The sequence below is a fragment of the Sceloporus occidentalis genome, unplaced genomic scaffold (assembly GCF_023333645.1).
Source record: "Sceloporus occidentalis isolate IW3139 unplaced genomic scaffold, rSceOcc1.0.p SCAF_19, whole genome shotgun sequence".
NCBI classification, from domain to species: Eukaryota; Metazoa; Chordata; class Lepidosauria; order Squamata; family Phrynosomatidae; genus Sceloporus; species Sceloporus occidentalis.
Window position 1 is genome coordinate 2,826,782 of NW_028316999.1, and position 12,799 is coordinate 2,839,580.

General features: G+C 41.1%; 1 protein-coding gene across 1 annotated transcript; it reads right to left on the reverse strand.

Moving 5' to 3' along the window:
• Positions 1-2,793: 2,793 nt before the first annotated feature.
• On the reverse strand, positions 2,794-11,548 carry LOC149302316 (ephrin type-B receptor 3). The gene is made up of 15 exons (XM_089482615.1): positions 11,489-11,548; positions 10,058-10,730; positions 9,809-9,964; positions 8,823-9,152; positions 8,491-8,615; positions 8,032-8,194; positions 6,577-6,682; positions 6,402-6,457; positions 5,168-5,290; positions 4,634-4,881; positions 4,152-4,367; positions 3,729-3,878; positions 3,425-3,618; positions 3,040-3,195; positions 2,794-2,902 (listed from the first exon to the last, which is right to left on the reverse strand). Exons 1-15 carry the CDS (start codon positions 11,546-11,548, stop codon positions 2,794-2,796), a joined length of 2,865 nt encoding a protein of 954 aa, XP_089338741.1.
• Positions 11,549-12,799: the final 1,251 nt, after the last annotated feature.

Consider the following 12,799-nt stretch of genomic DNA (forward strand, 5'->3'; position numbering starts at 1 on the left):
AGCTGCCTGAAAACATATTACACAAAGTAGAACTGTCAAGAAAGAAAAAAAAAAAGAAATAAATAATAATTAAAAAAAAAAGAAATAAAAAAAAAAAAAAAAAAAAAAAAGGTATTTAAAAGAAAAAATAAATCCCCAAAAGCATCCCCTCCTAACCGGACTTGAATTCAGGGCTGTTCCATCCATTAAGTACTGGATTGTAAAATAGTGGTCTTTTTGCAAAAAAATTGAGACAACTGTATTTTCAAGCCTTGTGTAGCAGGTTAATTAATTTTATTATTTTCATTAGTTACACCCCTGGAAGCTTAACAGATGTAGGCAGAGGTGATAAAAACAAATTAACCAATTTCCTATCGCAGAGTAAATTTGGCCAGGGGGGAAAAAAAAAAAAAAAAAAAAAAAAAAAAAAAAAAAAAAAATCGCAGTCCAGCAGCAAGTCTTAACAACCAAAATGGGAGCAAACAGCAACACCGCACGAAGGAACTTGGAACCACCTTCATAAAACTAGGTAAAATATTCAGTTGGCACCCAGAAGTGAGAATATCTCCAGGCGTCCAGGAACTGGGGTTATGAGACGCACGCGTTCTGTAACCAAGAATCTGACCGAGTCAGTATGCCATAAAAGTTCACACTTTATGAAGGTACAGACTTTATTAGTATTACCATAAATAAGTAATTAGCCTAGCGTGGTGTTGGAGGAACTGATACACAATATCACATGGCTAAGAATGCACACAGATAAAGTTTATTGTAACAAAATCAGTCTTTTTGCAAATTATAGCCTACATTACTGTATACTGCACTTTTTTATGCAGAAGGAGAAAAGTTAATTTTCATGGGACTTCCACCTTTAACTGAACAAAAAAGCAAAAATCACTATGTGTAGGTCAAGGAAACGTGGTTATGTCCTCTTCATCATGTCACCTGGGGCAAATGCATATTGGCTGCTGTAATGGAGAATTATTACAAAATAGTGAAACCTTCCGTTGATCCTATAGATTTCCTTTCTTCTAGCACATTGCATGCCCTACATATACATTACTTTAAAAGATTGTTTAAATTGTCAAAAATTAGGGTTAACCCTGCATTTGTAAACATATCTTTGGATATAGTTTTTTTTCTTTAAGAATTTGATGCTTGTGACTCCATTTTTTTTATGAGATATATATATAGAAATAAATATATATACACAAATTGTAGTGTGACAACCTCATACCCTTTTAGTAACGACAGCTCACCAGGTGCCACAAGATAATACTGGTATTATATCAGTATAATATTTTGTACTTAAGTATTGTAAAACATGGAAAATGTCATGGTCATCCATTGACATATGGGTGGAAATAAAACACGAGAAAACATTTCTTAAATAATTTAATTGGAAAAGTACTTTATAAAACAATTATAAAATGTAAAGTCATGACGAGAATTGCTCTCTAAAACACATCCCAATGTTACTGAAAGCGTGAGCGTACGCGCCAAGTAAAAAAAAAAATATATATAAAATTTCAACAACAAAAAAAGTTAAAATAAAACATGGTACCAAGTGGGATAAAGAACAGAGAAGAAGGGAAATGGGAGGTGGTAAGAGAATTGGTTTGGGGCAGAAAAATATTGAGTAGACTGGAAACTGGGTGGGGCAAGTATAACAGGTGTGGGAAAGAGGGGCTCAAGATGAAAGAGCAGCATGACATGGCTGTGCCAGCTCCATCTGGGTGTTTAGTCACTAAAGAGGGGGTTTGCCATTTGAGACTTCACTTTACATCATGAAGAGCCAACTCCAGCAAGATTCTACTCTAAGAATAGCTTGTATGGCCCCCTAAAAGCATGTTGAAATCATACTAACGCATTGATTGAAACATTTATTATTTAGGGCTGTCATAGCCATCCTTGGATGGTATTATGAATTGAAAATTTATGGAGTTGAAGCCATAACTCTCTTTGAAACTCGCCTAAGTTCTGCTTTAGCGAATACACCCCACTGGTTAGGTTTGTAAGCACACCACAAATGAAGGAATTTCAAATCAGACACTGGAAAAACGGAAGCTCATTTTCACTAAGCGATCCTACGTTTGTGAGATTTAAAAGCCAACAGCCTAGCATACAAGGGCTATTGCGTTCAAGTTACAGGAACAAATACAGAAGGGAGTCTTCAGCAGCCCCACTAGAAGTAAGCAGGCAGTACAAGGCACTGCAGTAAACACTCAGTGTACAGCCTTCATCTGTGGGGTGAAAGGAATAGGGACTCCAGAGGTATACTCCAAATGCCTACTACAGTTATATGTGGAAATTCAAATGATGTATCTGTAACCCGGCATCTTTATCACTGTCTGAGAGGTCTTGAAGTGAGTGGAAGACACTTAAAATGTTTCCGACTTTCTATACGGTCCTCTGCTTACCCTTATACCACCCACAAGCTTGACTCATTCACACTCACATTCCCCTCAAACCATTCAGTTCCTCCACTCTTTTACTTGATGCCTTGCCCCAATCATACACATCTCACTTGGTCATTCATGCACACGTGTCACTCAGGCTCTCATTTCAAGATTGACTTGATGAGTAAAGTAAGGGTGGGCTTTGATGCCTATCCTGCTCACACGAGCAGATGATGAGTAAGTTATCAGCAAACAGAGGGTAGAAAGCCCCTTTGTGCAAAGACTGTAACTCCACTTAAAACCACCATCACGTCCCAGGGTCTCTATCATGTACACCTCAGCTTCCTGTGGAGCCCCTTCCAAGTCCATAATATTTCTTCAATATGAAGAGTTTTGTCCTCCGGGCATTGGGATCTCAAACCTGGACGGGCAGGGTTTGGCTCATTTGCAGCCTCATATCTTGAATACTGTGGAGAAGCTTCTTTTGATGTCCAGCCAATGTCACCCCGATACGGAGCAGGTCCCTAACAAGTGAGAAATCAGATTTTAGAGACCTATCAGGATCAATGCATAGTGAAAAGAAACCTCTAACAGTTTATCCAGTTTTCTGCATAAAACAAACTATTTCTTCCAGATAACCTTCACCCTCCCGATTACTTACTCAGCTGTCATCTGTGCCACCAAATGGAAGGACGTAAACCCAGCACTCAGAAAGTTTTCCTGATATTGACCCATCTTGATTGCCTCTAACCAGTCACCCACAGTGGGAAACGTTGTGTAGTCTGGAACGGTTCGATCTAGAAGCTGCTGAGATACCCTAGGACCACACAAATAAAGTCAGTTTATTTGCGCGAAAGGGGAAGGAGATCAAGTAAGAGCACAGTCCTCCATAGTGTAAATGGGCCAATATTAGAGATCAGAGATCTCTCCTGTAACAGGCCTAGGGAGCAGCAGAACTCTAAGTCTTATGCTCAATAGACTAGGCCAGACCACTGGTCACCATTGTAAAGACACTACATGAAGTTATTCAATATGGAAGCACTCACCCTGCCTGTATCGGACTGATCACTTTCAGACTGGCTGCATTTCGTATTAACTTGTCCAATGAACTGACAATCTGTGAGAATTTAGGTCTCAGGTTGCGGTCACGGAGCCAGCAGTCCAGCATGAGTTGGTGAAGAGCAGCAGGACAATCCATAGGTGGTGGCAGGCGATAGTCCTGCTCCACTGCATTAATGACCTGCCAAAAGAGAATGCCATCAGACCAACTACTACACTGGTCCCACTCAACACATGTCACTGTTTCCAACTAAACATAATCAGTTTTCCTAAACACCTCACAATACTTACATCTTGATTCGACATGTCCCAGTAAGGTCGCTCGCCATAAGACATCACCTCCCACATGACAATGCCATAACTCCAAACATCACTTGCAGAGGTAAACTTTCGGTACGAGATGGCTTCAGGAGCAGTCCATCGAATTGGAATCTTCCCCCCCTAATTAAGAAAAGAAAGTTTAACACCATTCCGAACAAACTGACATTATTTGGTGTTAACGGAGCATTTCATTATGTGACAACAATCAGTTTGCCCAGTTTTTTCTTTTTAAATATGCCCCAATATATCCTCTGCATTGCACTAGCAGATCATCATTTGTATTGTATTTGCTTTCAGATCTCTGTTCCGAACTCCAGCGACCATATGTGTAGTCATGTTTACAAATATATATTATTCTCACACGTGTTTACAACCTAAAGTAATCCATCTTACCAAGGAACAGGTGTATGTGGGGTCAGAGCGGCTGTTCTCCAGAAATCTGGACAGGCCAAAGTCCGACACTTTGCAGACAAGATTGCTGTTGACCAAGATGTTCCGTGCAGCAAGGTCACGATGGACATAATTCATTTCTGCCAAGTACTTCATTCCAGCTGCAATTCCACGGAGAATCCCCACTAACTGGATAACCGTGAACTGACCATCATTCATCTGTAGAGAGATTAAACCCAGTCAGAATATTCCTGTGTGCTTCAAGCTTTGTTCTCCACTCTCTTTCTTTCTAAACCCCATTTACATTTTAGTCACCCTACAATTAGACTTTTCTAATGACGGCCACCCGGTAAAAAAAAGGTACCTCATGTTCCCAATACAAGAGTAAGTGAACATAGCATTTTTTTGGTTGGAAAACTTTCTACTCGGTAAATCGCTTTCTCTGCAATAGCAGGCCAGTGAAGTAAAATCAGTCGTCAACTAACCCTAAGGAATGAATCGAGAGCTCCATTTTCCATAAACTCCGTCAGGATCATCACAGGTCGGCTCCTTGTTACAACTCCCTCTAGGCGGATGATGTTCGGGTGATCAAATTGACCCATAATGCTTGCTTCACCAAGGAAGTCACGTCTCTGCTGCTCCGTGTAACCTGCTTTTAGGGTCTTGATAGCCACCAGCTGTTCTCGGCGTGCAGGTTGTTTCAGACGACCGCGGCACACCTCCCCAAACTCACCTAGAATAAAGCGAGAAACAAACAATGTATCGGGCATGTAACAATCCAACCATTGAACAGCTTAATTTCCATTCTTCAATAAATTCGTTGGAGTAAAAATGCAAAATGCAGAACCCTTCGCATGTTAGCAGTGAATGCAGCCTAACACGGGTTTGACGTCTCGGTTTGTACTCTTGGCAAACCCAAACAAAGAGAGGCCCCGAGTACTTCTAAATTTTTTAGTGTGAAACTCGAGACGCCACGTGATAGTTGTATATACTGGGAAAGCGGATAAAACGTAACACACCTGCACCAATCACTTCTTCAATCTTTACACAGGAAATATCAATTTCTTTGGCGAAATCACGTACGGCTTCGTTAGGATCTTCGTACGTAAATGGATCAATGTAAAGCTTCATTCCAGGAACCACTGCAAGATTTACAAGAGGCAAAGCAATCAGCACAGGCCATCCCTGTGTGAATAAACGCATTATAATGTTCCCACAATCTGCAAACCAGGCTCCCTAATTAAGGTGTAAAGCCCAAAAAACATTCATGTTACTTTTATATACCGCCTGCATGCTATAAATAAAATGTAAGAAGAAATCCTTAACAGATCTCACAGCAACGACACGAATATATTATTTGAAATGGTTATCTTCTAGAATTAGGAAAAAAGCGAGAAAAGTCTCCCCACCGATGTGAATCTTATCGATTGCCAAGCGATTTTATTCAAACATATGGCAAGGAGGGATTAGTACATCTACAAACAGGGCAGTGTGAATAATGAGCAATTAGTGGTTAAATGGCTGTTTGCAGATTTTGAAAAATTACCTATTAGTGGAAAAAGAAACCACATTTCCCAGCCACTTTGGGTGTATATTTATATAATGACCAGTACAGACATATGGAAAGCCATTTCCCCTCTCAAAATCAGTGGCGAGACAGAAGGGTATGCAATTTACAACCATTAATGAAAAAGAATGACCACTAATTATGTTACCAGTATACAAACAGTTACAGTTATTGTATTTTATGTTGAAAGAGGAAAATATTTTATTTTTCTATGGGACTTCCCAAGACATCACAACTGCAAGGAGGAAAGATGCCGACAAAAACGTTTGCAACGACAAAAGCCATCTAAGTGTTTCTCTCCAAGCCTATGACTAAGAATTAATCTTTCAATCAGGAGAAAGTGTAATTTGTAATAGCAAACAGGCATGACTCGATACTAAAACAATCATTATTGGCAGGAGGATGTGATGAGACAAATCCAATACAGCAATTAATCAGTAGACAGAGCAAGAAAGCACAGCCCAAACACTATAATCAATAGAAGGAAGGTGATGGGGGCCAAGTACAACGGTTTCATAGAAGAAAAGATGAAAGCAGCGTGTATATGTATGTATACATATACACGTACTAAACATGGGTGATCATGGGACTTGCAGGTCACACTTTCCCCATCTCAAGAGTAACTGTTTCTGTGGGTAAGGGTATGTGGGGGGTCCGGTTCACATTGGCACACTACAGATACTCACTATATTGCTGCAGTTTCTCCGTGTACTCCGATTCTGGATCATTCCTCTGCTTGCGGCTACAAAGAATAATTAGAGAAAGACAAGAGGAACCAATGTTATAAAACCATGTCTAGAGTGTTAAAATACTCAGATACTGAGCTCCTGGAATCCACCCAGATATCCAAAAGATACTCACCTGAAACAAACAATTATAATAACGACAACAGCAATTATAAATATCAGCCCAGCCGTCACAGAACCAACAACCATTGGGACCTGCTCTTGAAGACTGCTCCGGTCGCCTGCGGGGGGAAAAAAGGGGAGGGAGAAAGGAGGAGGGAGGGTGAGGGGTCAATGGGCACAGGAAGGCATGGAGGCGAGGAAGCAGCGGGCACAGGAAAAATAGACAGTGGGGAATCTGTGGGCCCAGGGAAAACGGTAGGAAAGCAATCAGTGGGCAAAGGAAATTTTAGGAGTGATGAACCAATGAAAAGCAAGGGATCGGTAAGAAGAAAGTAAGTGATCAGTAGGCAGGGGTCACCTGTGTGCTATGGGAATGGGTATGTACCTGCTGATTGGTGGCCACTGTTAAAGAGTGTTGGAAGTCAGGGCAAAGCAAGAATGGGGGGGTTGGGTTCAGTGTGCTAGAGAAGTTACTGGGTAAGTGGACTCAATGAGCGTGGAAATAGAAGCGTGCTTAAACTGTCTTTCATAAAAGACAGAAAAAATACCAGTGAGCATGCGAGCACCGCAAAAAAAAACAAAACAAAAAAAAAACATGCGTACGGTTATACCAGGAATGGATACGGATAGAGTAATTTTGTTAGTTTGAAGCTAGATAAACATGTGGTGTTTTACCATGTGCTACCCCTGCTTTTCTACCAAATTATTTAATCCCCAAACCGGTTTAATAAATTACACTTGGATTACATAGGACGATTAGATGGATAAGTGTAGTATAGTAACCTGGACAGGAGGTTTAAGCAGGGGTTTAGAGAACCTGAAATGGTTGTGTATGGCTCAGGGGATTAACTGAAGAATCAGGTGAAAATCTAGGATATGTTGAGGGATAAAATGGGAGGCAGCAGTACTGATCAGGTAGATGACTATGAACCAGGATATATCAACATTCTAACGTATATAGAGGTAACAGTGTTTCTTCCTCGGCATAGGTGGCCGAGGTTTAAACATCAGCGGGCACAAAAAAAGGGAGTTGGGAGTTTGTATGTGAAAGAATGATATAACCAACAAAGAAAGTAAACAAGGTGTTTGTTTTACCTACTAAGCAATAAGGCCATATAAGCCACCATGCCAGCTTGATCACCATCCATACACTCATGAAACTGCATGAAATGGATGGCTAAACGTAAGTTGGGATGGGAGAGTGACTGCATCCTGTGACTCTGCTAAACCAACTCATTACAGGATAGAAATCAAAGATAATACAGCCAGTTATCTGTAATAATTGGTGGTTAAAGGTCATTTGGAATACATCTACAAAAAATAAGGGATCAATGAGAAGAAAGAGTGTGTAACAGGTGACTGAAGGAAAGAATGTGGTAAGGGATCATTGCCTAAAAGTTGGCAATTAGAGGATTAGTGGTTATATTAGAGGAACGTGCAAGAATGAGTTTTTCAGATGTTTACACACCATCCTCGGCTGTGGTCTGGAACTCCCGTGGCTCACTGTATGCACCATATCCAGCCACCGTACGAGCTCGAACCTGGACTACATATATAGTGTCTGCCTGCATTCCTTCGATACGAAGCGTTGTGCGCTGACTGGTTACTGTGTTACCAGCACCACTGTGGCCCTGAAAAGTAAGGAAATAATTGTATTAAAACTGTAAAAGAAACGAAAGGAAGGAGAGTATAGGGAATATTTTGGCACTGCATACGTCTAATGGTAGTTGAGTAACAGAGTGCAAAGTAAACATGAAAGAAGTATGGTAAACTGGGCGACTGACAGAGTTTGCAAAAATGCAAAAAACATGGTGACAAAAAAAAAAAAAAAAAAAAGAAAAAAAATCCCTGAGCGAAACATGGGGGAAATGTTTTTGGAGAAGAGGACAGATGTATTTAGGCAAATGAAACATATTTGTGTGCTTACTTTTGCAAAATACTTTATCTCATAATCCAGAATGATGCCATTGGGACTCTCAGGAGGCGACCATGACAAAGTGAGAGAACCTGCTGAGCTGCCATGAGATATCACATTAGGCACAGCCGAAGGAGCTAAGGAAAGAAAGTAAATCACACATGAGTCATCTATACATAAGTTGTCTAATTCTTCTTCATTCTCGTAACAATGAATTTTCTTGACCATAACATCTGTGCAAAGGGACTATTTAGTGTCGCTCTTAGTGTAACACAGGTTCCCAATGCAAAAGAAAAAACTGCCCAGGATCATCAAAAGGTAATTATATTTTATGTAAAACTCACCTGCTTGGTTGGTTGTTATGTTAACAGAATGGTAATTTGGTGGGTGGGGGCTCTTGCCAGACACTCCATTTACTGCCTGGATCTCAAAACTGTACTTTGTATGAGCTTGGAGATGACTGACAGAGACATGACTTTGAGTGACTCCAAGTTGTCGAGGCCAGAACTGAACATTGTCGTCGCAGCGAGAGCACAGCTTCCCCGAGCATTTTTTACAAATGATGTTATACATAACATCTTCACGACCACCTGAATCGCCAGGTTCCACCCACTCCAGGACAACAGAGGTCTCATTCACATTAGAGATTACATTTCGCGGAGCAGAGGGCACAGCTGAAAAGAGAGAAAGGAATGTAGAGATTGGAAAAGACTGACAGCAGTCATGACATTTGCCACCTGTCACATTTTTTTCATGTCTTATCCTAAATCACAATCTAAATATCCGAGGCCCCTGCCACCTTCACACAGTCTCATGCCCTCCCGACTCGCTTTCTCTTTTCTTATAGTAATGGTGAGAAGGGAAGGATCATCATGTAGCAAGAGATAAATAACTGCCACTGTTGTCTGAAAAAGGAGCGCCTCTAAGAAACAGAGTGATGTCTCTATCTAAGCACCATATCAGTAGAGTTCAAGCTGGGAATTCTGACTTTGCTTATGTCATCAGTATTATCATACGGAGCCGACAGTATCCTTAGGATTAAAAATATACATTTCAGAGAGGCATAATGGCTCAGCTGACTTTCACTGATAGCCCTATAATATTTTCAGTTAACCACCAAAGATATGAGCAGGTTCCTTGGCGTGGTAATAGGGTGCATGACAGTCCCAATGAGATAGGAAACAAAGGACTGTTCCAAATATGAATGAATGCCTGGTTCAAAAAGGAATTTTACAGTAGGATGCAAGACAGATTAAGGGGGTCAAACCTTTGCCACTGTTCTGATAAAGGTACACACTTGACGTGACAAAAACGTCCAAATTCTCCTTACTTGTGCATGCAATTTCAGGAGTTTCGCCATCAGCTCTGTAGTATCCACTCTGGCAAGGACAAACTGTGGCAGCAGCAGATAGTGCCCTGCTGTTTGGGGGGCATGGGATGCAGATGCCTTCACCTTGTTTTGATTTGTATGTTCCACGCGGGCAAGCTGGAATAAGATATAAAAACCAAAAACATGAATAAACTTCTGAGACGAGAGACCAACTACGACAGTGCCGCCATTTTCACTTTGTCCACATACCTTTGCATTGAGTGTCCTTTCCGGCAGGTTCGTAGCCCGCTGCACACGTGCAGGCACCCACAGGCAGCAGCCAATCTCCATCAGCGTTACAATAAAGCTTTAGAGGAACAGATACTTCAAGAGCATTAGGCACACAGGTTCCAGGTGCAATGACCAAAGATGTGCGCTCAGCACCAGTCAGAGTCTCAGGGAAACTTGCAAAACTAGCCACAGTGCTTGGACATTTCTTGTAGAATACTCGCACTGAAATAAGAGATACGCAAGCACCCAAGTCCTGGAACGCCAAGTAAAAACCAGCACGGGAAAGCGGCCCAAAGCTGCGAACCTTTGTGTTGACTCTGCCAGAATCCCGACGTGAGAAGCTCTCATCAGGGGCAATGGTATCCACCTTAATGTAAGGATTCTCCATCCAAAAAGGACTATCAGCAGAGGCAGAGTCGGTGTCAGACTCATAATAGAACATGTTAAAGGTTTCTTTGCACGATCCTGGAACGCTGGGAAGGCTGTTACAATCTCGTACGGAGAACTTCAGTTCCACATAGATGCGCTGGACATCATTACGTGGAATAAACTGTGTGCGGAGCCAGTTGTTCTGATTGAGCTGACGCACATTACACACCTGATACGTCCTTATAGGATTTGATGCATCGTCATATCCGCTTACTTCCTCCCACTGGCAAAAAAAAAAAAAAAAGTATTATGACGTCGAACAAAATAGGAAAAACAATGATGAAGCAGTAAGGAAAGAACAAATTACAGCATGGATGGTGGATTGTGTATGAAAGACCAGATTAAAGGGACAGGGGTGCAAGGTACAAAAAAGTCACAGTATGTATATGAAAATAAGAAACAAAATTGACAGGACTCAAGGAGAAAATAATAGAGGTGGAATGGTTTGGGAAAGCAAGGGGTAGGAAAGGGTGAACCGAAAGAAACCAAGATATTAAATGCGATATCAGGAAGAGAGGCATGAGGAAAGATAGTAGTTATGGCTTTAAATCCAGAGATAGGCGAAGACAAAGACTGTACAGCCACAATGAATCGAATGAGTCAGAAAGTAAACCATTCTTAAGATGTGCGCAGGGAAAGTGTGTTAGAGGGTGGGGGCATGGTAAGGATGGGTCAGTCGCTACAGAAGAAAGACCGACAAATAGAGAAAAGAAATGAATAGGATTAGCAGTGAAATGACTTGCAGTGGGTACACTGGTGGAAAGAGGGAGGGCAAAATAAGAAGAATGAAGGGGGGAAACAAAACACTGGGAAAATGAAAGTATGACCGAACTGCAGTCTGATCAAAACCCAGAATTTAAAAGAGCATGGTGGAAGCCATACTCGAAACTAGAGATGCAAGAATAATAGAATGGATCATTGCATTTATGACGGGAGCTTTAGCAGAAATGCAGCGAATCGGGGAGTAGGAGGAAATCTTACCCCAGAGTCTGGGTATGCAACCCAAGCAAGCTCTGATGTTGTCCAGCGGCTGTCCATCATAGTTTCTAAAGAAAAAAAAAAAGGGAATTACTATATAAAATATCTAATCTTAGTTAATTTTCACAATACCTCCAAGATCCAAACGCATTCACATTTTTCTCATAAAACCCACATTAAAATGTACCTTAATCATGAGTGTCTATAAAGTTACATTTAACGATCAAAAATATTACAGCAAAACTTTTACTGTCCCTTTTATTGAAACCGCTATCCAATGGCCAAAGTGGTTATTTAGTCGTCTTAAACCCTGGGAGCAAAAATGTGTTACAATGGCTGTTGGGAACCCGATGCCCATTCTTTCAAATAAGGTCTCACATCGCCCCTTCAGAACAGGCTTACGTATATACCGAGCCTAATCCAGGTATCCGCCAGACTTTTTGCAATTAAAAGAGCATCATGCTGAAACAAGTTGAACAAGTCCACCATTACTCTAAAATTAGATACATTGTTCCTCCCATGGCCACTGCAAGTTCACTAGACCTCGCAAAAACTATCATGAATAGTATAAATACGACTAGGACATTTTAGACCTTGCCAACCTCCAAGCAGTTGTAGCTTAGCAGTTGAGAGGTGGCATGTTGCCCTGCCACGGAATCATGGATTCATCTAGCAGAAGAAGCTTCAGAGGATATTTAATAACCCGACAGTTGCTATCGACTGCTTGGTAAACATGAAGCCACACAAGCTATGCAAAATCTGAACAGGGATTTTTATTATATATACATATATACACATATATACACACACACACACACATTTAAGTATGACTGTTCCTTTAAACTGGTCATATATGCGGTTGTCAAAACCAACACTGGTGCTCGGTAAATTCTCCAGTGTGCCTTGCAACATGATACCAAAAGGCAAGGCAGAAATCGAGAGACAGAGGGGAGGGGGATCTTGGCAGCCGAGTCGGAGGAGATTAAAACAGAATTTTGAATCGACCGAGACATCAAATAGTCAAACGTTTTCCTGCTTTCCAGCAGGCAACAATTTGCCCAGGAACGAGCAATGCAAAACCACTGCCAAAAGCGTCAATTTAGGTAAATTATTACAGTTTACCTAATATTACTGTATTTTGTTTCAGGATAATTTCTTTTTAAGCAACTGGAGATGGGAGTTCTTGAGAAAAGACGAAAGAGGCCATTCTCAGCTCAGCGCAATTATCTGGGTTAGATTACACATTTACATAAGCAAACAGTGGTCATATGGGTACAATACCACTGCTTGCATATGCAGGAGGAACAAGAACTG

Coding starts and splice junctions, on each gene's coding strand:
- LOC149302316 (XM_089482615.1), bottom strand. CDS start 11,548: ATGATGGACAGCCGCTGGACAACATCAGAGCTTGCTTGGGTTGCATAC. Junction 9,153..9,808: donor TCCTGAAATTGCATGCACAA/GTAAGGAGAATT, acceptor CTCTCTTTTCAG/CTGTGCCCTCTGCTCCGCGA. Junction 6,458..6,576: donor ATTATAATTGTTTGTTTCAG/GTGAGTATCTTT, acceptor TATTCTTTGTAG/CCGCAAGCAGAGGAATGATC.